Source organism: Nipponia nippon, unplaced genomic scaffold (assembly GCF_047370975.1).
Source record: "Nipponia nippon isolate SJK-2023a ecotype South Korea unplaced genomic scaffold, ASM4737097v1 scaffold_6, whole genome shotgun sequence".
Lineage (NCBI taxonomy): Eukaryota > Metazoa > Chordata > Aves > Pelecaniformes > Threskiornithidae > Nipponia > Nipponia nippon.
This window is the reverse complement of record NW_028262380.1, coordinates 50,527,024-50,552,784: the sequence shown is the minus strand read 5'-3', so window position 1 is coordinate 50,552,784 and position 25,761 is coordinate 50,527,024. Positions and strand designations below refer to the sequence as shown.

The 25,761-nt window shown below is 42.4% G+C and overlaps 1 protein-coding gene across 5 annotated transcripts in view; it reads right to left on the bottom strand.

The window, feature by feature from the left end:
* Window positions 1-25,761, bottom strand: part of HERC3 (HECT and RLD domain containing E3 ubiquitin protein ligase 3) — a 56,004-nt gene that overhangs the window by 10,149 nt on the left and 20,094 nt on the right. For all 5 annotated transcript variants that reach the window (XR_015700194.1, XR_015700193.1, XR_015700195.1 and 2 more), the window contains exons 3-22: window positions 25,246-25,405; window positions 23,698-23,774; window positions 22,883-23,104; window positions 20,377-20,468; window positions 19,227-19,357; window positions 18,444-18,604; window positions 17,842-17,918; window positions 16,947-17,071; window positions 16,363-16,422; window positions 13,877-13,988; window positions 12,969-13,158; window positions 11,064-11,227; window positions 10,376-10,489; window positions 9,078-9,101; window positions 8,902-8,991; window positions 6,961-7,131; window positions 6,182-6,325; window positions 4,677-4,843; window positions 3,476-3,542; window positions 1,567-1,649 (exon numbers count right to left, since the gene is read on the bottom strand). Coding sequence is in view for 1 of the 5 variants with exons in the window: in XM_087738109.1 (XP_087594235.1) it covers window positions 1,567-1,649; window positions 3,476-3,542; window positions 4,677-4,843; window positions 6,182-6,325; window positions 6,961-7,131; window positions 8,902-8,991; window positions 9,078-9,101; window positions 10,376-10,489; window positions 11,064-11,227; window positions 12,969-13,158; window positions 13,877-13,988; window positions 16,363-16,422; window positions 16,947-17,071; window positions 17,842-17,918; window positions 18,444-18,604; window positions 19,227-19,357; window positions 20,377-20,468; window positions 22,883-23,104; window positions 23,698-23,774; window positions 25,246-25,405 (2,431 nt within the window). In the remaining 4 variants the exon portion in view is untranslated. The remainder of the gene's footprint in view (window positions 1-1,566; window positions 1,650-3,475; window positions 3,543-4,676; window positions 4,844-6,181; window positions 6,326-6,960; window positions 7,132-8,901; window positions 8,992-9,077; window positions 9,102-10,375; window positions 10,490-11,063; window positions 11,228-12,968; window positions 13,159-13,876; window positions 13,989-16,362; window positions 16,423-16,946; window positions 17,072-17,841; window positions 17,919-18,443; window positions 18,605-19,226; window positions 19,358-20,376; window positions 20,469-22,882; window positions 23,105-23,697; window positions 23,775-25,245; window positions 25,406-25,761) is intronic.

The window sequence follows — 25,761 nt, the reverse complement described above, 5'->3', positions numbered from 1 at the left end:
CAATATGAACTCCAAAGGAGAAAGGGAAAATGCAGGCATTTCCTACTTGGCATTTTTCAGTCAAAGCAATCCTGTGCATTCTTCAGTTCCCAGTCAACTTTCCTCAAGCGGGAAGGGCAGTGCCCAAAAACATGCACACAGCAAACTATTCAGGCCAGGAGGGCAGCAAATTGGTCCCTGGCCTCTAAACGTAGGGGTGGAGGAAGTCATTAAGCACTGTAAGGTGGATGAATTGACAGCCATGTCTAGACTTGGATTTAGAGGTTAGCTTGAGTTCAAAACTCTGGTCAAGACAAAGCAATTGCATTCTGGAATGTGTTAAGCCGGTGGAACTACACACTAGCCTTTCTCCTTAAGGATTTTCTTGTTGCCTATCCTGACTTAATAAACAGTTGCAGAAGCTAGCCTGGGTGCTCTTCCCAGACATTTGCTCAGCTAAAATCTTTGCTCCCTCCCCCTAGGCCAGTATGGCACACAGTAGAAAAATGGCCAGTTTTCTTCTGAGCCTACATGCCCAGCCTAAAAACCTGAAGGGTACTATCACTGGCATTTTCATCTTATACTTCACCATTGCAAGTGTAGATTAAACTCTCTTCTATTTACCTGAAGCTCATCTTCTCTTTGCAGGGAGACAGACTTACACTGCTCCATCTCCATCTGGGTTTTGCATGGAGGCAGCTATTTAGCTGTAAAATTGCACCCTTTGGGGCAGCAGTAAAGTAGGTAAGAAGGTAATACGGACGAAGCTTTTGTTACAGCAATGGCTTTAGACACAATCAGAATCCTTTTAAATAATCAGATTAATAGGAAATGACTTCATCTCCAGGCTTGCCAGCAAGGTCTTCAGCAATCCTAGCACAAGTCCCTAACCATGCTGCTGACTAGTCACTGGATCACACTGTTTTGCCAGCAGAAAAAGAATTTGAATGCTGCTTCAAGTAAAAAAGGCATTTGTAGAAATCCAATTACAGGATTATGAGAAGAAAATAGTTTAGCAGCTAGGAAAAAAAAAAGGGGGGGGGGTGGAAATGGTAGCTCTGCTAGTAATAACTCTCAGGTGCTCAGTCAAACAGAAAGGAATCTACGTACACAGCAGGGCCTTATGGCCCTCTTCAGGGATGGTGGTCCTCTACCAGGCACACTCAAGGGAAAGTGTTTCCGGCTCCAGAATTAACAGCATAAACAAGTTTGTCAGGCTCAGGTTTTTTTGGTCACGTACAGTTCCTCTCTAAACCGTCAAGGAGATTAACCTTGAAGGGCCAAAATCATGTTGCAATTTCTATTTACCATGAGAAAACTGCCAAGGGTCTATAAGAAGACCTTTTACAGGGAAGATGTCCATCCAAAAGGGTGTGGGACATTTTCCAAACATTGATGGAAAGATGATGAAAACTTGCTTTTTATTCAAGTGCCACTGGCACCCAGTAACTTTTGAACAACTGGTCTTAGAATTTGTTTGCAGTGACTTCTAATTCTATCCCACATTTCACCTCAGCCAAATTTTCCGTGGCGTTGTACCCGACTTCACCACAAGTACGAGTCCATCCCCACATATGCCCCACTTACCTGTTGTCCTTCTGCACCAGAATTTTATCTCCATCTTCAATCAGGTTCTTCTGCTCTGTCACACCATAGCTTTCCCTGCAGATCTATACAAAAACAGAAAACTACTTTTACCAGCAGTACTTTTCAGGCCATATGCCTGCAGAAAGATACAGAGTTCTCTTGCACAGTTGATGACTGGCATGTGAAGGGTGGGCCAGAGAAAAGGGTATATGCAGAACGTGTTTTCTCTGCTCCAAATGCCCTGCATGCTTCACCACCTTCCATCACTTACATTTGCTGTAGGACTATTAAGTCTAAATGCAAACTCAGAAAGTAAAAAGTTATTCTTTTAGGTAAATTTCCTGTGAAAAAAAGATTGATGACTAAAAAACTGTATTTAACTAAGCCTACATGCTCTGGCAATAAAAGGACTCTCATTTTAGAAAACAGAATTATTTCAATAGAGGCTCGTAGGTTTATTCACCCACTCTCATTGCAAGACAGCATGACCACAGCCAGCCTCCTGCTTTTGCCTGGCCTAAGATGCCACCAAGACAAACATATATTCTGTATACACAAAATTGGTCATATGGAGAAAATGCAAAAGGGTCAATTTTCAAGTTGCCATATACAAAAGAGGCTCAGATTTTGACATGCAAGATGAGTTATTAATTTCAAGGTTTGGGATAACAGTTATTTATTAATTTCAAAGTTTTAGCAGATGTATCCGTATGTCTTCATAAATTATGCAGTATATAATGCAAGAAAGACACAGTAAGAATATCCTTTTGTGTGAAAACAGAATTTGGAGAGAAATCTCGTGTTACTTCAAAGGCATTCTTTTTTACACAGTCTGCGTTATCATCGTCATGGCTTCATTACCTCATCCTGAATTGCAGCTCTGACGTGCATGAGACACAGTCAGATGCAGGTCTGACTCACTCCAGAGGTAAGTCTGATCTAAGAGACTTTGTGTGTTCTCATTTATGAAACAAGGAAATAGACAACACTCTCCTAGCTCAGCAAGGATTTGCTTCACAGAGTGTAGCAGAGTTTCCTGGTACCTTGTTTTTACTCCAGGCAGGCCCTGGACAGAGTCAAGAACCCAGATCAAGCTTAAGATGAACCCATCACTCACAACCTGGTACAGCATCAGGACTTTAAAGCAAAGATGTTGAAACATGGAAGCCCTTACCCTGCCTGAGTCAACAGAGGAAAACGTAGCTTGGAGAATAATGATGCCATATCTCTTTGTGAGGTTCTAAATGTTTGCACGTGATGAGGGATGTACCTGCTATTCCAATGTACACCAAGATCGAACTCTTAATTTCAGGGAATCTCCACTGTGTAATAGAAACTATTGGATCTAGGTTACTAGCTAGAAAAAAAATTCTTTTCCTGCCATAGTAGCACAGGAAAGCTGACTACCTCAGCATGTCTCCTAGCCATAGCCTCCAGCATTTTGTTTCTAAGAAAGTCTGACCAAGTACACTCACCATAAATTTTTAAGTTAAAAAGTATTAATATTATGACAGCAAGGAAAATTCAAAATCATGTTAGCATTTCAAGAATTGACCTAGTGATGTCAAAGCCTAACTTCCATTTTGAAGGAGGATTCAGGAATCTACTTCTCACTGTCTAGTGTGAGAAGTTGGCCACTGGCATGTGAGTCACATGCCACAGTGACAACAAGGCTATTTTGAAAACCACTTTGCTTAATCTACTTACTAGCTCAGTTTTCATGACCACATACGAAAGAACAAGGGAGTTGACAGCAAAGAATTTTAACATTTTAACATTAACATTCAACATTAACATGGGGTATGTGCTACAGGCACCGTTTGGAATAAACCATAATACACATGAATAAGTAGATGGGCTTCAACTGTACCATAGCAATTACAGAGCTGGTATGTTAAATGTGTCTTACTGTAAAATTCAAGCAGAATGTCTCTTCTACATCTTCCCCTGGGTAATCCAAAAGTTGCTGAAGACTCCTATGTGACAGGTAGGGAAAGAAATGAGAAAAAAAATCAGAGATTCAAAAAGCCATACATCTAAAGGCGAAAAGAAATTCAGCAGAAGTAAACAGCATGATACATCTGGGTAACAGGATTGCAAGAGAGAGAATCTCTCAGTCACCTGAAGGGGTAAGAAAGAAATACACTTCAAATAAAGAGATGTTTTTTTAGAAGCAGGATAAATACCCATCCACACAAATTATCAATATAGTCCATGCCTACCTAGTACATGGATCCCCTTTAATGATCCTGGCCTTAGAACTGAATTATATTTCTGGTTCTTAAGGAGTGCTAAATATTTATGCCATCACAACACAAACGCCTGAGGGAGTGGAGGAAATGAGGGTGGTGGATTATATCTGTATCCCCATCATGTAGAAAATATTCTTCTCCTATCCTTCAAAATCCTGCTGCTGTCTTCCTGGCATTTTACCTCATTCTTGTTAAATACAGCTGTCGCTTTGTGCAGATAAATCAGACAGCAACTCAGAAGAAAAAAGAAGACAGCAGTCAGACAGCGGGATCTTAACCTCTCAGTGTCAGAGGGAACCAATATCCTCATGCAATTAGGCAGAAAAGATTTGATACGTCATTTAGAAAAAGTCATTCCTTCACTCCACTCAACTCCCTTCTTTCCGGCACGGGAGCAGGTCAGAGTTACACAGGTTCAGGGATGGGACAGTTCCCATCCTACGCACAGTTCCCATCCTGGGCTACATCGTGAGGCATGCAGCGGATCTGCTTGCTAACCCAAGCCTGGCTCGGGAGGAAAGGCTGAGGCTAGGATCTGGGATCATGCACGCAATCACACAGTGGAGGGACAGGTCCCCATCCCTGTTTTCAAAGGAGCGTGGCAGGTGTCTTTTGGCTGTGTTGCTATCCACTTTCGGGGGGTCAGGAAGGTGAGTACAGAGGTTAGAGCCTAAGCAGATGGATCTGACAGCCTGTGGGAGAGGAGAAGTCTTACATGAAATTTACCACAGCCCCCCAAATTAATCAGTCACTCAAAAGGATCAGGAGGTGTTTTATTGAACAGCTTTTACCCAGTTTTCTTGTTCTCAGATGAACGGTCTCCCTTCCCAGAAAGGCGGCAAATTTTGGTTTTCATACCTTCCTTCCGTAGGGGATAGCTCCTTCAAATCCTCTAGGCAGGGCTTCACATTCAAGAGTTTTTTGTACAGAGCCAAGGGAAAATGAAGGTCTACCACTGTGAAGTTGTATATTGCAAGACCGCATATGATGCCAATCAAGTGAAACCAGTTGTGTTCTACAAAACACTGGAAAACCACACAGAGAAATCCTGATGAGACACACTGTCACGGGTGCAATGCACAGTACCCTTTCCCCCACGCACTAAGAAGCCAGCCCCTGCTTTTCCAACCAGGACAAAATCAGAGCTGCCATCGGGTCCCAGTTTGGTTGCGAATTCCTTGCTGGAGTGTGGCACAGAAATGAAGATTCAGAAACCAAACCCTATTACTTTTGTACACCATGATTAGCTGTGGAAACAGCAACAGCTGCTTTCCACCTTATCTGCCTTTTATTTCCTCTTTTCATACCTCTGCATTTAGACATTAACAAAGCTTCAACATTTGCTGTCTATGTACTGCAAGAAAATGTGTTAACAATTCTCTCCCTATCACCCATCCTATTTTCTATTAAAAGCTTATGCATAACCACAGTGCCACCCAGGCAAATATACCAACATAGGTGTTAGTATACCAGCCTTCATTCCTTTGCATATGTACTCTCACACTGGTATGTCAGCCACAGACTGGCTGCCTATATTTGTTAAATGTTGTAAATACATGACTGTCATATTTTCAGTGCTTACACTATCATTATTCTTAGTGTCAAAAGACTTGTTGTTTTTATAGCATTAAAATGAGGAGTAATTGCTCTGTAATACTGTTTACAAGTTACAGAAGGTGCCATGTAATTTCCTTCCTTGTAAAATGTAATTAATAAATTAAAAGAACCCCCACCAGAGCACCTGCACCTTAACGGAAGACTGACAACACCATTTTCCACCTTGCTAGCTAGGCAAGTGAAGAAAAAAGGACATAAACCACCACCCCCAGCATAATGCTACCTGACAAGTATAGAACTCACACTCCACACCCTTTCGAAATCAACCAACTTTCACTACAAACCGTGTTTCTTGCCATTTAAGAGCTTCCTCGCATAAAGCATTAACAAGTTTAGATCCAGAAGGTGACAGTGATGCATGACTAAGTGGATTGGTGTAATTACGTGAACAGCGAGGGAAGCACAGAATTCTAATGCCATTACGACCTAAACCGCTGGTTCTGTAAAACAGCACATGATTATCACATTCATGATAATAAGAGTTCTATTAACTGTCATCTGATACTTAGTACAAGTTTTATTATGGGATAAGAATACAGAGAAAGAGCCAACTCCTTAACTGGCACAATCATCACCGTCCTACTGAAGTTAATGGACCTATACTAATTTCCACTGACTGAAAACAGAGCTCACATTGTACTGTGGGTGTAAAATGAGAGGAAGATCATTTCTTTCCCATAGTTCACCACTTGTCATTTAAATGCAGTATATTACTCAACCTATGTGTATAAAGGGCAAGGGCTTACCGTGTCTGAAAACCACAGCAGGTTTGACTCTGGGTAGTAAGTGAACATGCCATAGATGGGGTTGAGGAGTTCTTTTAACAACAGGAGGAAAAATTCCTTTGTCACTCCTCCAGCGTCAACAGCTTCCTCACCATCAAAGATGACCTGTAGAAAAAGCAGGTGAGTAACAGGGATGCAGAGCTGAGACTGAGTGAATCAGACATCTTTCTAATCGGGAGCCACGCAAAGCCATCTGTCTGACATGCCCAAACCCACTGCAACCCATGAGCCTGTTTCAGTGCTCTGCTTGCAGGGAGGGAAAGGGAACAGGGGGTGGCAAATGAGATATTTTGAAAATGTTTAACTCTCTATGCAAATCATAAGTAACCACCTGTCCTCCCAACAACAGAAGCAGCAACATGACAGCAGCTGATGAATTTTGTAGCAACCTGTCAGAGATAAAACATGTCCTATTCTAAGTGGCCTGTCCCTGCAGAAGAGCAAAACAGAGACTGCATAGTATCATAGAAATGTTTCCTCCCCCACCCCTTATACAGTAGACACAACAGGAAAAGAGAGTAAACCCCCTGCTTGCCTTCTTGTAAACTATCCACTGCCAAAACACTCTGGGAGTCGGAGAGGAGAAGGACCCAACCCCCGCATTGATTAGATCAAGTGTCCCTGCGTGCTATACCTATGGACAAGACACTGTACACTGGTGAAGCGGTAACATGAAGGGCTGAAAAGCTGCAGGAATGTCAGCTCGATAAGAGGGTGCTAAAGGTGTGGGGAAAACTTACTTTAAGAGGCTTTTTCAAATCAATGTCTGAATGGATGCTCAACTCCCTCAAAGCATCACCGACTAAGTTACTCCTGCGAACATGAAGTACCAGGAAAGGGCTTCTGGCCAGCAGAGGCTCCAGGGTGAGAAGCATGAAGACATTCTGCAAATTTGCACCATTTATTGCAACCTGTAAATAAGAGAGGGGTGAAAAACAGCTGCTGCTCTGCTCCTTTCTTCCTATGGAAGGAAAACAGTTAACAACTGTATGCCTGGTGTTCCCTTCTTCCTTACTCTTTTAGTTTGGTTTCCCTAGGGTACAAGGATTATGTGCTCGCTCTGTACAAGTGTGTGTGCATGTGTGCCTACCTGCCCCCCCCCCCCATTTCCCACACCAGTGCCTTCTGAGTCCACTGGTCGACTCACCAAATTTGAACAACAGAGATCAAATTCCTGAATGTTTTTTGACATTAGGCAGGTGGGTGGGAAAGTCACTTTATTCAAGAAACTCAGTGTGAACACAACCCTGATAAGAGTCAGAGAGTCCACAAGGGAAAGCAGTGTTACTAACACACCAGGCAAGGAGTCAGTTGATAACCACACCTTGCAAGGCACCAGGGAACCCATCGCATACAATTCAAAGCTCTCATCTACATGGATTTTCTGGCATTGGGTAAAGCACAAAGTGCAGTCAAAGCTTTGACCAGACATAGTATAGTCACTCTCATGAATCGTCCATAGTAAGTGGCAAATTCACATTTGTAAGTTCAGTTTAAAAGTCAGTTGGCCCAGAGACAGAAATCCACTGGAAACCAGGCTTCTTCCATTCCAGCCTCCCAGAAGTACTGGTTTCCTTGGCCTCTAAGTGGTTCTCTTCATAAAGATCCTATCTCTCAGGGCAACAAAACCTTTACCAGCCTGCTGTCCTGCCAAGGTAAGGTAGACGCCCTCCTCACAGCAGTGCGCTGCTCACAAACTGGGAGGCTGGAAACACACAAAAGAGGGTGGCAAAATGAAAGCAGGAGAAGGTGACTCCAGCTTCTGAGCGTAGGCCAAGCCTCCTCTGCCTTGCTGTGGGCTATGTGTTCAAGCGGCCGTAGAAAAGCGGGGAGACAGATATTACATGGAACCAGCACCATGGCCACAAGTAACTGTGATGACAGGTTTCCACCCTGAAGGAACCTGACAACCAAGGACCTCGGCAAACTCGTTTCACAGAGGATGGGGCTAGTCCTAGACCCCAGCTGCACTGGATGAGGGCCCAGCGCCCAATGCTACGCCCCTCCCAGGAGCCACTTGCACGAGCAATGCCTGGCGCTGGAAGGTTTACACTGGCACAGAGGCCAGCTGTCTCTGTCACAGCCTGGCTGTGAGCTGGCTTGGCTGCCACCTACAGGGCAAGGGTGCTGGAGCCGAAAACCTGCTGTGAACACGCTCCCAGAGAGCCTCGGGTCTGCGCCCTTCACTGCAAATGGGTGGGTGAGCTGCTGACAACAGCTGCTGCTTGCAACCACGAACAGTGTCAGGAGCTGGTCTTCAACCCTCACTTCTGACAACCGCTCCTCCTACTCCAGGCAGAAACTTGGAAAAAGTGCCCACTTACCTGAAAGCTTGTCTACTTTTCCAGCCTTACAGCGCCTCTAATAGACACCTCACCTTACTTCTTATCCTTGGACTATCATAAATACACAAGCACTCCTTCCCTATACAGTTTAAATTTCCACCACATGCGCATCTGGCAGTTCTGATGTTACCAAAGATTCTGAAGTGAAAGACACCAAGCACTGCCTCTGCAATATCCAGGACAAAGAGGTTCTCCAGCTACTCTGCTCTCCCGTATCTTGGAAACAATAAAGTGCTGTACACACTAACTCCCAGTGAACTCCCTTCCTTGCAGGCACCAACGCAAAAGGCAGGAAAAATGAAATGGGGCAGGAAAATTGGGAGAGAGAAGGATTACCTGCATCTGTAGTTCTGCATCTGTCTGTAACATTTTGGTCTTAGCCTGAGCATCAAAGATGAAAGGATAAGAACAGAGTGTCACAGCATCCTGCAAAAAAGGCAGGTACATTGATTCCTCTTCACAGCTTCCATAGCACTTCTTTAAGTAAGAGTAATGAAGAACAATTGTCTTACCTGCATGATAGATGGTCTTACTTTCTGTGAAGTAAAGAGAGAAATATGAAAATCTTTTACTCTTTTGATTTTGCGTCTTGTATTTTTTTGGACGGACTAGTTCAAAGGTGACTCAAAGAAAATTTTTCTCCTCTGGGACCAACAACCCAGTTTTTTCCTCTTAAAGAAAAGCATGGGAACTTCCTTCTCAAGAAAATGCACAGGTCTAATTAAAAACTCGCACATCAAACATTACTAAGAGAACTAACTGGCACAGAAGCCTGTGCTAGCCTGCCATAAGTGAAACCTACTCTTATGAAGAAAACTACCTCCAAGGCAGAGACCATACAACAGGAGAGACCATAAGGCCACAACATGACAATACAAGACCACTCCTGCAATGCAAATTACTCCTCTCATTAGCAATATCAATACATTTTTAACTCTTTTTAACTATCACTCTTACATAAATTTGAGTCAATTATTACTCTGCTCACTAAAAGTAAGCACAGAGCAGCACTATTTAAATGATGGAAAGTGGGGAATGGGGGACACAGCACACAGAACATTTAGAAAGTCCATAAAAACACACAAAAATTCTTGCTACAGTCATGTTTTACTCTTGCAGCATCCCTTGGCGGATGTTTTTTGGTGTTTTCTCACACTTGGGATTCCTTTCCTTGCTATAATTAATCAATCTCACTGGGTTCCTACACAGCATATTCCAGCCCTCAGTTCAGTTATCTGCTTTCTTACAGATGGGAAAGTGAGGCAGAAAAGAGGTGAAGGGTCTTACCCAAGGTCACCCAGCAGGTTACTGGAAGAGCCAGGAATAGAACCCACATCTCTTGAGTCTTGGTTCAGTCCCCTAGCCAGAACGCCACACTGCCTCCTCTTACAGAGCAACATTTTAAGATCACTGGCTACATTATTCACAATACCTGCCTAAACAGCAGAAGTAAAGGGTAAAAATTATAATTTTAGAATATAGGATTTGGCTCCTGAGGTCTCGATTACATTAAAAGGATCCAGTGACTGAATTAATCCCCTTGTGCAAGGACAGAATGAGATTCACATGAATAATCACAGAGATTGTTGCAAGCATTAGGTAAATATTGTTAGCTCCAGCTCTTCTGACAGCCTTATTTTAAGTCAACTTTGTCAAGCCACTGAGTACCCAAATCTGAGAGACTTAACATATAGATGCTCCTATACTGAACACATTACACTCTCATTAAGGATATTAAAAATACAGATCTCTACAACCAGAGACACAAACATGGACAGCTATTTCAATGACTATATATAAAACTTCTTACCATTCCAGCCTGATGTAAGAACCACATGAGATAATCCTCCTGAATGTCCACCAAGCTGGAAATCTCAGGGATATAAAACTTATCATATTCTACGTGTTTAACCTTCTGATTTACCTGGTGAAGAAAACAGATGGTTTTTAAAATATGGATATATTCAGCATTTTTCTTAGAGCGCGCAGGTTTGCTTTAATAAAAGCAATTATAGCAGCTTGCAACAATAGAATCATAGAATCGTTAAGGTTGGAAAAGACCCTTAAGATCATAGAGTCCAACCGTTAAATAGGCCGCAGAAAGTCTTGCAAAATCACAGTCCCTATATTTTACTACGAACCAAGAAAAATTGAGATAAACCTCTTTCTGATTTATTTTAGTTCCCCTTCCACCTCACCCAGACTAACCAGCACCAACACAGTGGGCACAGAAAGCATCATGAGACAGTGCACACAGTCTGGTGGCTCAGCAGCAGCGTTCTTTAGGGTAATTTTTTCCTAATGTTTGAGACAGGACTAAACAATCTTCAAGTACCTTGAATTCAGGAAAACCACTAACATTTTCCCCACGTGGTGTCTTGATGGACAATGACACAGCTCACAAGCCATGGCCATGACCACTCTGCCCCTGCCAACTGGCAAAGGGCAGACAAGACTGAATCATCTTGAGCCAACACACATCCAGGCTTTCCTCTTACCTTGTGGAGTTTCTCCAGAAGTCTGAGAGCAGCTGTAATGTAGCTACTGAACAGGACTGGGATCAACAGTGTTTTTCTTCCACTGAGGAGGTAAACCACGGCACCTTTATAGAGGTCCACTAGCCTGAGGAAATATCTTGGGCACACTTGAGACCACCAGTTATCTGGAAAGCAGAGGAACATCAATATAAATCCTGAATTAAAGGCCAGAGTAAGGGGTTACAGCTGAAAATAGGGGAACGCCCCTAAAGATTAATTCAAAAAGCTTCCCTATTTCTCTCCTAACTGTAGCAACAGGAAAGCGAGCAAAGAGTCAGCTAGATACCAGAAATTGAAAAGTTCTTCCCTTTCCACTCTCATACAACCACCGCAGTCGTTATCGAGCCCCAATCCCTGATCAGTGTGAGAGCCTGAATTCAAGGTTTTTCAACCTTCAATTCAAGATACTGTTTCAAGTATCTTGTATGCAAGATACTGTGATCTTGCGGGCAAACCGTTGTCTCTCATGAGTGATAAGAAAGCACTTGCCTGGGCAATTCTCCGTAGTACCACATACTTTTCTAGCAGGTGTCAGAGCACGTCACCTGGCACATCTGCACTAACAGTCTGAACTCCCCCTCTTTAGAAAGGCTGACTTCTTTCTTGCCAAGGACAGGTAACCCTCACCCCTCCTCTGAAGGGACCCTGACTATTAGCTTCTTTGCTAGAACCAATCTACCTGCAAAGTAGAAGCTGGAGCCTGGGAAACCATCACATCAACTGTTAGAAACAAACACCAATTTATCCTCTCAAGTGTCAGCACAACAACAGATTCTGGCAGGCAAAAGTATGATTTCTGTATCATTACATTTCTGTATGCTAACAATCACAGTGGACTACGTACACTGAGTAGAGGAGAAAACTGGGTTCCAAAGCCACTTTGAATAATTAAAAAAAAAAAAAAAAAATCACTAAACCTCAAAATAGATTTCACTGGAGCAATGCTCCTGGAGGTCTGAATGTGTTACATAGCATTTTACATTATAATACGAGATTTAATGTAAGATAACCTTATGAAACAGAGTAAGATAACAAGAAAAGTAACAGCTTAGCAAACATGAGTAACAATCATTAAGCAGCATATGTTCTGCTTAACTTAAAATGAGCTCATAGGAAATAATATTAACAGAAATAATAAGACTCAGAAGTTGGAGAAGAACTGGGGTGTTCAGCTTGGTCACAGACCAGCCAATAGGTTTTTCTGCACCTTATATAGGATAAGGTAACTTTATATTATATTTAGTATATCCTTTTATTTACCTTATACAGAAAGGATATTCTAATGTGGACAAATTTAAGAGAATAAGATCATTTAATCTTCAAGATATACAAAATCTGTGTTCACAGAGAGGCATGAAAATTTATCTGGAACCGAGTCTCTGAATGTAGGTAAACTAGATAAGGCAAATTAGATTAACCTCCCTAGTAAGTGTTCTTTGAAATGATATTTTACTTCAAATTAAAACAATTCTTAACATGAATATTCTTTCTCATTTATTATCCACACCACCATAAATTTTAGACGGTTTATATTATTGTAACTAACTTCCCATATCTTACCTGTATGGCACATTCTTCATTTCCTCACAGTTCACGTTTAAAATTCAAATTTTACGTTTATAATTCTTTTTCATGGGAACATAGGTTTTGGAGGAAGGATTCCTTGAATGTTTTTGGTTCATAGCTGCTTTTTAGAGGTAACTGCTTCATAACAACACTATACCACAAATAATACCCAATTATCATTGCAGCTGTTGTAACAGAAAAATTAAACCAACACAAAAGCATGTCTGAAAAACCTAAAGGCAACACTGTGTTCCAGCTGGATGCTGAGAGCAACATGCATCTTAAATGCCAGCCTCTTACCAAGAACTTTGCTGGGGTTGGTATCTAGGCGCAGAATAGCCATTGCTAGAGGAAGCGTTAACGTGATATAATACTTTGAGTCTTGGAAGGGTGGGAATTCAGGGAGAATCAGATAGATCCTCATTGCCTCGACATCTGGTGGTGAGCTGGACAGCTGAGGAATCAAAAAACTTTCAAAGCTCTTCAGTATCTAGAGGAAAACAAGACAAAAGAAGGCAACTTATCCTGGGCGACAGAGGACCTACAACGTAGATGATGTGTAAGAACTGATGAAATGGAGCACACTCGGCATGGGTGGACTTACCAGCTTTTGCTGATGATCTCTTAACAATACTCCACAGGACAGGACTAAACTCTGATTTTTCCAAAATGCACAAACATTTGGATAGGTTTTTAGAGGGCTGGTTAGAGGTTAGTTAACCCCTCTTGTTAAGGTCACATCCCTGCTTTAAAAGTCAAACCCAGAGTAAAAAAACCCCACCTATAAAGATTATAGCTAAAAAACAGCATGGGAAACAAACACAATTTTATCTAACAGCTCTGCACACATGAGAAAAGTAGTTAGAATAAACTATACAGCCATAAAGTACTCAACTCCTGACAGGGAATAAATGAGCACATAGTCGTTATTTACAAGTATAACATACACAGAATTAATTTCAGCAGCCATTTCAAGTATTAAACGCCATGAGATAAAACTTTTTAAAAAAACAAGTCTTAGAGACACATTCTGAGAAGGTGAAAATCAGCCCAGGTCAGTGGAGAAGTATCCATTGACACCATGAAGGATGTGGCCTGCGGATCTGCAATACAACCCTTCCCCAGAAAAGCTGCCGTTACTTGCACGTTACAGAGGGACAAAGGCTTTATTTCCCCTCCCAATACCCAAAACCCCAGAGGTGCAATACCTGGTCTAGGAGAATGGAGTGCTGAGAGTTCATCAGCTTCTCAAACAGCACTCTGGTGGAGTTCAGGTCAATCCCTGGGATCTTCGGACTGGTTTTAAAATGTTCATCAATTCTTTAAAAAAATCCCAGACAGACAGGCTTAAGTTTAAGGAAGAGACACCATTACCCGTGTATTGGCATGGCCTGAGAGCAAGCAATGGGGAAATTACCTCTAGGGAATTAATCAGACTAGAAACAAAGCAGAAGTTGGAATCTTGTTGCTAAAGACAAGATGCACAACTCTCTGTTCTGAATTCCTCTGGGCCTTGGTTAGAGTTGGGATTCTTAAAGAGAAACACTTTATCGAAGCCTTTGATTTCCCCAGAACTCCTTCACTGACCTAAGAGCCTGCCTAGACAGGCCGGACTGCTTAAAAGCCTATAAAATATGTATCGATCATACGTATCACGATCCTCTGTGTTGTCTTCATATACACTACGTTTATAGCAAAATCTGTTTAAACACACCCAGTAAGAAAGGGAAGGGTGATGCATAAGACAACATTGACTGCTATACAAGGGAACATCAGATGAGGCTTTTCAAAAGAAAACAGGGGAAGATATTCAGAGTAGCTTGTTGGTAATTCCGCTCTCAAATTTTCTAAAACTAAACAATGACCACAACCAAAACACAGCACAGCTGAGAACAGTTTTCACATGCTCTTTAGCTGCGGCAAACATCTGCTGTCCTTTCTGCTGTGCTTGAAAGGCTGGAATTTACTTAGGCTACCTGTGTAAGAGGGATAATGAAGGCAAGCGTGTGGAAGACAATAGCCTAACAGCCAGATCTAGCAACACTGAATGCCCAGGCCAGCAGGTAAGTTACCTAGCTCAGCATCTAGAGCACGATCAGCATCTGTAGCAGAGGCTCTCAGCACCATTGTCTGCAGTAAAGCGGCACATAAAACCTTGCAGTTGCTAGTAAAAAAGGTCGTTGCTACAATCCCATTGACCTCAAGGATTTCCCAAGTCTGTCACTACTCATCTGATACTGTGCTGTATTAGACACCAAAGGAAAAGGTAGCTATTAAAGATGGGATGCATTTGTCAGTTTGCTGGTGTGGCTATAACGATACGAGAAGCTAAACATAGCCTGCTGTAGCAGGATGGCTATTTCCGTACCAGCACAGGCACCAGGATGGAAACAGCTCCTCAGAGTCACACTGCAGTACAGAGCGCTTCAGGCTGTGATATGCAGTAGTACTGGAGCGTGCCCAGTCACACAGCCATAGAAAAGCTGCTTTTCCATCTAACCCTGTGTGCCACAATGCTGTATTGCAAACAGGCCTATAGGGCATTAGGATATTGGAAGGATATACTAGGGTACTTCTGTCAAGTGCACCATGACATAAGGCTTCACATATAAAGGTACATGGTTAAATACAGCCTCACTTCAGTGTATGGTGGCTTCAAATTTTATCATTCATTTAGTCAAAGACTTTCTGTAAAAGTGAAGTCCTGCACTAACCAAGACATCATTAAAGTGGAAGGAGAACTGCATTGGAGTGATGAAGTCATAAACTTCACTCATTTCCACATTCAAAGGAGACGTGGGACTATTTACAGTGACTCAACAACTTGGATATCTCAGGTGTTTTAAACCAACATGATACATCTCTCCTGATGCAGTAACACGCTGCCTTGTCACAACGCTAAAGAAGAAACCATTGGACAAGCGGAAAAACACAAGAATAACGAGCAAATTGTTTTCTTTTTCAAGTTGCGCTTGGAAAATATTACTCAAGGATTACTCAGAGTAACAAAGCTTTACTTCACCTAGTTACAGGTCATTTACTCATCACATCACCATAAAAAATTTCTCCTCCTCCTCATCTTATGCTGTTACCTCCCCAACATTTACAGACGAAGCCAACACAATCCTTCCCAACCCACAGCCTTTGACTCAGCTATGCCCATTACAACCTTGTCACCACCTATTGTTGGTTACACCCATTTGAAATTCCTGCTCTTGTAAGCAGAAGCACAAAGCTTTCCACAACTGATGTCACCTAACAGGAAAGTGCTTCGATGCTGCCCAGATGTATTTTTCAAGTACAGCCTGTGTTGAAGTATACCTCCACATGCACCAGCCCCCACCAGCTAGCTCTGCTGGGTAAGAGACTTCAGATACCTGGCATCACCCACTTCCCTTAATATTGTATTCCTATCCTTCTCTTTTAAAGATGTTGATATTCATTTCAAAAGGAAAAATAATAGTTGTGATGACTCCAAGGAATCTGTGCCGCTTACAGTACACTCACCATGCACTTTCTTAGACCATTTGCCTTCCTTACCCAGCTCTGACCACCCACCTCTTAGTGGACACTCTCTGCCCCCGTCGCCTGTCTGATCATAAAAATCAAATCCCAGTGCAGCAGTGAGTGAAGTAAAGGGATTCCAGCCTGCCTCAAGGGAAAGCCACACTTCTGGACTCTGTTTGCCACTTACTTCTTCTCCAAGAAGCTTCCGTTCCAGCAGGCAGCTGAGGACAGTATCTGGACAACATTACTGTTTGCAGCAGGAAGACAAAAGAAAACAGAGATAGAGGTTATGAACAGAAGCCCCAACAAATCTCTTCAGCTCTCTTCCTTCTATGGGAAACAATGTCATGATCACCTCTTCAGAGGTATAGAGGGTAAGTGGTTCATTCAGGATCATGAAACATCCCTCTTTGAAAGGAGGGATGTTAGCAGTGCCTCCTTTCCACCTGTTCTGCCCTTCTCATGGCAGGCATACAGGGGAAGGAATTTAATCAGTCTGTTCACAAGTTCTTGCTGCAAGAAAGGACAACCTTAAAATCCATTTCCCACCCACCATTTGCAATGTTCTGAGGCAGCCTCAAATTCCTCTGGTTTTGCTCGGAAGCTCTAACCTGGCAGCCTTGTGACTGGCAACTGTCCTCCCCTTCGATATGACCAAGAACGACACTTGAAAAGGCTGCTAAATTTCAAGTGAAAGCATGGCACGGAAGCCAACAAAATTATTTAAATAAAACTTTCAACAAAAGGCTTGTCCAGTGCCACAATACCTACTTGACAGAATTAGAACTGTTCTTTTCTAAAAGCTTTTGCCTCCAGACATCTATAGTTTCATCATTTATTAAACAGGTGTAACGTGTTTCATTTATGGTCCGGAAATCATCAGCAGGCAAGGAATTCTGTGAGAAGATACAGATTTCAGCAAAGACAAGGCTTGTAAAACAATTCCTTCTTATTCATAATCTGTTTTCTATATATAACTGATAGCTTCCTTAGTGTGGTCTCTGAACAGGCTTGGTTAGGAAGCTGTGGCATTACTAAGAAGTCCAAAAGGAAAGGCATGGAAAGGTATGGAAAAAAACAAGATCATCATCAAATACATTTTTAAAAAGAGGAAAAGGAAAAAAATAAAATATCATTTCCTTAAACGTACCAAAGCCCTCTTAAATAGCATCACATATAACTACAGGCTTAGTACATGTATTCTAGACCTATTTCCACACCTCAAACATGTATGCCAAACACTTCTTGAAAGAAATAAGAAGACGGAAGCAGAAAAACCAATTTAGCATTCAGCCCTCCATCTAGTATATCTTGGCAAAACCCCGGTGTACATGGTCCACGGTCCTACTTGTGGACCCCAGTGTCTCAGGAGGAAAGTAGCCCCTCATTTCCAATCTGCAAAGGAGACTGGACTCCCCTCCCTGCTGATCAAACTGAAATCAGTGTCTTCCCAATGACTCTTTGATATGCCTCTAAAAGAAGGCAACTTTCAGCCACTCCTAAAAGTTGTAAATCCCTGTAAAAACTGTCACCCTTGGTAAGGTTTGGAAGGCAGAATGGACTCCAAAGCAACACCTCATTTTCAGGAGGTATTACCAAAAACAAAAGATGCATTGTGAAGGCTGGGACAGGGGAGCGGACTTGAGAGATACTTAATTTGTTTTACCTCATATTTGGAGCAAAGCACAAATGTTTGGTCTCCTCCAGAGAAGATATGTTTAACAATGTGATATTTACAGGCATCTGTTGAAGAAAGAGACACAGTTGTGTTAGAGGTTGATGAATCAAATTCCTACTGTGCCTTTTCCCCTACATCTGCACTGCCAGCGTCTCAGGCTTTACACTACAAGGAGCTCCCAGGTCCCTTGAAGGCCAGGCTGAAATCAGTTGGAATTCAAGCACTGTAACACTTTCTTGAGAGATAACACGGCGCCTGGCAGAAGGGAAAAGTTGTAATTTTTAAACCGCAATGGGGGTTTTACAGAGAAAACAAAGCCCTCAGAAATCAGTATTAGTACAATTTCATGAAGGCTCAAGATCGCCAAATGTTGAGCTCTGCCATGAAAAGAGAAAGGGAGAGGGCACACATTAACAGAGAGAGCAAGAGGTCACCCAGTAATTTCCATAGTGCATTTGGGACAGGAGCATGAGTTTCTTTTGCTATTTCAAGAACTTTCACAGAACAATGTCAAGATGTCTTTAGACAGCCATGGGTGAAATGAAATTATTTATGTCCATTTGCGACTCCAAATCGCGCATAGTACGTACCAGGTTTCCCTGAGAGTTGCCCATTGTGAGCTGCCCAGTGACCTTTGACAGGAGAGGGACACTTAACATTGCAAGTGTGCCCCGTTCCCAGCTGGCCTCTTGTTCCACAGCCAAATGCATAGATCATTCCTGAAGAAGGCACAAAGGCTAAAGTGTGATGTCTGTAACGGAGACAGGTACAAAGTTTGGGCCTTGTTTAACAATTAAAAGAAAAAAAAACCAAAACAAAACAAACACACAGAGCCTAAAACTTATTCTCGGTTCTCCTAGGCCAGAAGCTGGTGCAAAGCAGCATCTTTACACTAGCACCAATGCTCAGTTTTTGCCACCTGATGGCACCAGTTTATGGGATGGAGCTCTTCAGGTGGAAGTGACAAAGAGCAGCATGTGCCAGCATACAGCTAGTATCAGGCTCACAGACAGAATTAGCTTAGTCATTTGCTAAGCCTGTATATATCAAAAGGCAACAACACAGCACCAGTGTTACCAGCTCTCTTTTCACGAAAGAGGCTGGAAACTTGTGACCAAAGGGGCTGCTGCTCTAAAGTCTTGCTGAATTATTAAGAGGGAAAGGTATCTTTTACCAAGTTACAGCACAGGGAACAACCCCAATTAAAAAACAACCTCCTTTAGAGGGCCTTGATATTCTTATGGGAAGTAAAATTTAAATTAACTTAGTTTTGACACGTAGGATGCAGAAGCAAGACTATTCCCCCTATTTATAGACTCAGTGTCAGCATTAACCTCCACCAAATAAAATTTCTGACTGCACACAGGACTCACCTGCCACAAGCAATCTGGGACACTTCACTGCCCATTAGCTCAAGAACTCTTCGGGGGTTCACTTCATCATTCATGGAGTCATGTCCCAGTTGCCCGCAGGAACCTGCACCGAACGTGAACACCCCTCCACTCTGTTAGCAAATCAAACAGCATATTCTCCATTTAGGGACCCATAACCTAGTAGTTTCTCTCTGACTACAGTTGCAGTACGAGCCCAAGCTTAGGCAGAGATTGCTAGGGATTTCCAAAGGATTCAGAAAAGAAACCTGGATTCTGCTAATGCAGCTTCCAAATATCTACCTTGCCACCCATCAGAGACTGACAATTATCTTTAGGTATGTCTGCACTAATCCAGCTTCCCCCTACCATCACAAGATGAGTCTGAAATCCCAGCAGGTTTAAACATGGCTGAGTAGCACCCATTTGCACAGTACTTTACACCATCTCTGTCAACTGCTGATCAAAAGGACTGTGACCTTTTCCCTTGAAGAAGAGCTTCTACATAACTGATCTTCTACAGTGTGTTTCCCACAGGAATCCCAGTGTCAGCTGTTTTAATTCATTTTACAGTGGAGAACACTGAGGCACGAAAAAAGGAAGCAACACCTAGGAAGTGGCAGAGGCAAGGCAAGAACTGAGCAGTGATCTACCAAATCCTAGCCCTGTCCTCTGTCCACTAAGCTATACACCACTTGGAAACAGCAGGTTTGGAACTGAAAACCTCTTGTAAATGCTGCAAGGGACACTAACGTTTCATTTAAACACCCATTCGTTTTGACTTGCCTTTTATTCTGATGCACAGTATCACTCTCCTTTTATCTTCCAACAAAATGCTATTTTTACCCCTTTGGATATATGTTTGTTAATTTTTTTGCTCAAAGCTAATTTCTTTGAGCGATTCACCCGAGTTTTACTATTCATTGTCATGGATTACTAACATCATCATCCTCAAAACCAGCAATGGAACATGTTGGCAATGAATCTCAGAATACATTATAAGAAGACTATACTTTCCATTTAGTTTCTTTTACTGGAGTCGGATGGAATTTGGTTAAGTCAATCTATTCTTTTCTACCATTACCCAGGAAACTAATGCGAAACCATCAGGCAGGTGAGATAGCAGCCAGGGTTCCCAGGTTAGCATCTTTACCTTTGTCAGAACTGCTGTGTGTTCCTCTCCACAGCTGATGTAAACAACCTTCTGAGACCGCAACAGCTTCACATGACAAGGGGATTCTCGGTCTGCATTGAAGACAAAATAAAGGAGCTGTTTCATAAACACAAACCTATGTGGCTGGGAAAACCACTGGCAGTTTGATTTTCAGATGTGGTCTGTGTGTGCAATGGAAGTTTTAGCAACTGTGGGAAAAAACCCACGTCCTTGAGTACTTTGCTGCTGCTTTCCTCCTCCAATTCTTAAAAGATTTGTCCTGGCTCAAGGAAGATTGTCCAGAGCAAGAATGCAAATATTGAGAATCTTGTATAAACTCAGCACGCACTTGCAGTTTGGGAGGTATGAGGAGTGCAGCCTACCTACATCCACCTTCAGCCTCATGTTCCATTACAGACTCCTCGCTGACAACTGCAAACATTTGTTTCCAAAACCTTGCTTAGACCTTTTCCATACAGAACAATCCTGACACATGGGAGACATCAGTGCAACACACATGACAAGCTGAATCCCAAGGTGTATTTAAATGACTAGCCTTCCTTCTGTTGTCATCCTTTAAGAAGATCCTCCTACTTGCAAAGGCTAATCTCTGCCAACCGTTAAATGATGCTTTTCTCCTTCACTCTGACATTCTAATCATTAAAAGTGGGTCTCCCGAGGATGAATACACTAAGCAAGGTTACATGTTTTCCTGATGTAAAAATAAAATAAAAGCTGAGCATTTCAAGGAGCAGTAGGCACCCCAAACCAGTTAGATAGTACGGGAAGCAGCTGCTTACTTCATACCAACAAAAAATCAGGTTCCTACCTATAGAAGTTGTCCATTTTTTAAGACTCTCACCCAAGGATTTGACAGGTGCTTTTTTCTGGGTAGTGAAAGGAAAACGGTCACATTTTCATGGATTTAGAAATGAGAGCAGATTTTTTCATTTACTTTGTTCTGTATTTTAGCACTCTGATCTTTATTTTGATAGGAATGATACTTCTTACCTCTACAGCATAATTGTTTAAGTAACAGTGCTGCAGACTACTCATGTTTGTAGACTTTGCTGTTCATGTTCACCAAGTATAATTCACACTGCCTTACCATGATTCACTTACCATAAATATCAAGTATTTACTACAGTGTCATGTATCAAGGGTAAGCAGAGTATGATCCCTGGCCAACACAGCCCCACCAGTAGATGCCCCTTATATGTTCATCTAAGATTAGCCCCATGTCAAAGCAAGCCTCTCATATATAAACTGCAGCTTTGTTGAAATGAGAAGCATTTATCTGCCAGTCTACATGGAAAGAACATAGCTGCTCTTATACAAGATCAGCTCTAGCTTACATATAGCACAAGAGAATAGACCTGGAGCATTTTTGAGAGAATGCAAGGTATGTAACAAGTCTTACAGTTGTGTTTCATACTCCTAGAAGTGTAAAGCAAGGTGAAATGATGCATATAACATTTGAGCATCCTTTGCTAAACTACAGGCTGCTTTTGAGTAATCGCTTTAAATACATGTTTCAATTGGTAGGGTGGGTTGTCAAAATGCATCATTCCATTATAGGTACACAAATTGTGACACAACGCTTTTCTCTTGCAACATCCAGTATTTATATGCTACTACATTCTGCAACCTAACATTTACAGATATATACACCTCATGTACTCACCCATGCAAAATAAATTATCCATGCATGGTAGGTATCACACCCACACTCAGTAACTTGCCTTGATATTTAAAGCTACTCATCAACTATGCAGAAAACTATGAAGAGGTTGGTCTAAAGCTCCAAAGAAAATCTTTCACTCACTTGCTTTTGCAAAAAAGTTAAGAATGTGTTAACAACAAGGAGGGGAGACCTGGGCTTTTCAGACTAGTAGTAATGTCATACCCACTCTTCAGCCTCATTTATAAACCTGTCTTCAAGTCTGTTGGTGGCTACACTTCACTGAACATGGCCACCTGAAAAAAACTACCTGTGTGTCTTACAAATCACGTCACCAATAAACTAGACAACATTTTACAATACTGAGATACTCAGTGTTGCCATCATTTTGTAGCATACAGTTGCTCACCAGTCAAAAAGATGTTGGCAAATAAGGAGATGGGTTCAGCCTGCTGTTCTGCAGGGAGAGCCTTTCCTCCACATCAACTTCAAACAAAATGTGGACAAAGCATTTTTGAGAGGAGGAAGAAAGAATGAGCACTCCCTTCAACGCCTGCATATTCACGCTCACATTTGAAAGATCTCTCTTTTTGATCTTTCTCATTTCCACTAACATCCACAAGGGGAAAAAAAAAAAAAGTGTTTCTGTTCCTACTAAGTATGAAAAGACTGTAGAGTCCATCAGAGACTGTTCCTCTGCCCTCTCCTCCTAAGAGGAGTTGCTGAGGGTTACATATCCGCTCAGTAAAAATATACTGTCGATGTGAAGAGACACTAGGCCAAAAAAGTCTACCCTCCTTTCACCTAGGAGCATAATTTTAATACCTCGTTCATCACTTAGTCCCAGCTGTCCTGAGCTGTTCTTCCCCCAGCCAAACACAGCTCCTGAGAGAGAGAGGGCAAAACTGTGGGCTCCACCCGCAGCAACCTGAGCCAAAGGGATCCCATCAAGAGACTTGACACGTTGTGGACTGGCTTGGGAGGGACATTCTTTACCCAAGCCCAGCTGACCATAGCTGTTCTGCCCCCATGTGAAGAACTGGCCATCTGAAACAAGGAAAGAAAGAGAACGGCGAGTAAAAGCTGGTCAAGAGAAAAGCAAGTTTGTCAAAATGAACAAGAACTGGTGCTGGGGACTTTGCTCCCACCCAAGCCTCATGATGGAAAAATCAAGCAAGACAGTCTTTGCCAAAATAAAAGCACAGTCTGAAGCCATCGGGAAAATAAACAGACGTGCAACTAAGTGCAAAATACAATATCAGACTGCTGTAACTTAAACAGCGTAACAAAGAATGGTCCATATGATGCATACAGAAGAGTAATAGCCAAGGATAATTTCATCACAAAGAAATTAATTACACACATTTTTCTACATCAAGATAGAAAGCTTCTAAGTGTTCCTGCCATCATTCACCAGTGAGACAGTGGGTGGCCTGTGTGTCATGTTTTCTTTCTTGACAGTACTGGCAAAGCTCATCTTCAATATTCATGGTACCTGATTCATTTTATAGCCTCCCATTTGGCCTGAAACCAGTTGGGACAGGGATGTCCTTGGTTTAATTACGCAGAAATATACAATCTTGGACACTGTGCAAAACAACAGCACAAATCTTGGTAATAAATAATGAATGTTACAGTACCTGCTGCCAAAGCCATGCAATGCCAATTTCCACAGGAAACCTGCAGTATTGTCTGTTGGTTCAATTTCTTTATCAACCTAAAGAAGACGACAGTATTTTAGAATAAGTGTCCACAAATACAGTATCACCTTAGGTCAAAATTATGATTTCCATTCAGATATTTGTTCTACACATACGCATAACCTACTGTTTTCAGACTGAGGAACGGGGTCTTGAAGGTGATGCAGATCCATACATAACAGATGCAGATCTGCAGAGACCTTTAGATACTTGACTACTAACTCCAGCTACATTTACTGCCATAACGCTGAATCCAGCCATCTGGAAATGGTGAAAATAGCTGGTTCTTGGTCTCTCTCTCACTATTCTTTTTCAGGCATCGAGATTCTTCATGCTGTCAGAAGCCTATCAGTTCCTATGAGTTACAGCATCAAAACCTCTTCAGTGCTTTGTACAGAGAATAGCATGTCAAAGGTTCAAGTTATTTCACATAGATGTTATTTTTAAAATGGCACCATCACATTGACATGTGAGCCTGTTTCTCTCTGTTATATCAGAGCCACCTGCAAGTTAAGGACTGTCTTCTCACGGAGCCCTTCAGCTCTAACATGCATGTTTTGTGACTGAAACTCTTTTCCTTTAAATATTGTTTCAACAATGACAGCCCCCCTAGACAGATGTCCCAACCTTCTGCTCTGCACTGGATCTGCAGTGGCAGACAGAATAAGAGACAGACTACATCTGTTATTAATGTAGCATGATACAACACCTTTAAGTACAAAGAGATCAGTTATCTTTATTATGGTGATAAGCTGAGACTTATCATCTGTGAACTGCTTTGGATGCAGAAGTTTTAGTGTCTGCCACTGGCCACTGTGACCATCTACATGTCCTTGCACTTAACCCTACTAGTGCTCTGACACAGTTAAGATACATTAAATAAGTATGCAGATGAAGAAAATTGAGCACTACCCTAAAGTTTCTGAGCAACACTCACTATTCAGAATTGCAGTAGGCTGGCTTAGTAACTTCACTGCTAACGGGTAACACTGCAAAAGAGTCTCAGAGCTGAGGTGCAAGTTCATGCAACCATATATTTTTTTCCCGTTCTTGAAATGTATCTCCTATCTCATAGGACTTCCTAGGGACTGAAATAGAGACGGGTATCACACACAGCATCTCTATTTTTGGGTCCTCCCTTGTGCACCTCCTTGCTCTGTACAAAACACAGTAGCATTTTTCACTGAGGAAGCCAAGCACGCTCTGATTTTCTTCTCTGTGCCCCCAGCACCCACGGGCAGAAGGCCTGTCCTGCCCAAACCTCCTGAGGACTTGTCTGAATCCCAGCGGGGCTCAGGGAGCATAAGTACAGCATGGAAAAGAGAAGTCGTCACCCTTACATCCCCATGTGAGAAGTGTCCAATTACCCAATTACTGCCCCTCTGAGAGAAAGTGCTCCCGCTGACTCCAGGCTGGAAGGCGAGCAACCCTTGACGCATCGCCTCCAAGGAGCTGCCTCAAGGAAACCTGAACCTGTTAAAAATTTACCTTGGCACCGTCACTGCCTCTTCTATAGTGGTGAGGCCCAACTGTCCATCGCTGCCGGCGCCCCAGGAGAAGAGCTGGCCCTGGTCGCTGAGCGCCACGCTGTGAGACTCTCCGCAGGCCACGTGCACGATGTGCTGCCCGGCCAGGGCTCCAATTTGCTCTGAGGAAAACAGAAAACCCCTCTGGTCACAGGATTCATCTCACAGTGACATGCAGGCATCAAGTCTAGGCAAATCTGTATGCAAAGCCATTCAGATGGGAGCACTGATCCACAATTTAGTTTTAAAACGCTTCCTACAAGAGGAAAGCACCAGGTTTTACTGAAAACAGGTAGCTGCTGAGCTCTTCTGAAAGCCTGGCCTGCAAATCAAAGGAGAAAGGCAGGTACATGCCCCCAAGCAGAATGACTGTCTACACCCAGCCAGCCTCACAGATGCAGGGAAACCTATCAAGTTATCTAGGAACAACCAGACTTCCCAGATTTGAGGTTTTCTCACTCAGTTTTGATGTGGGGAT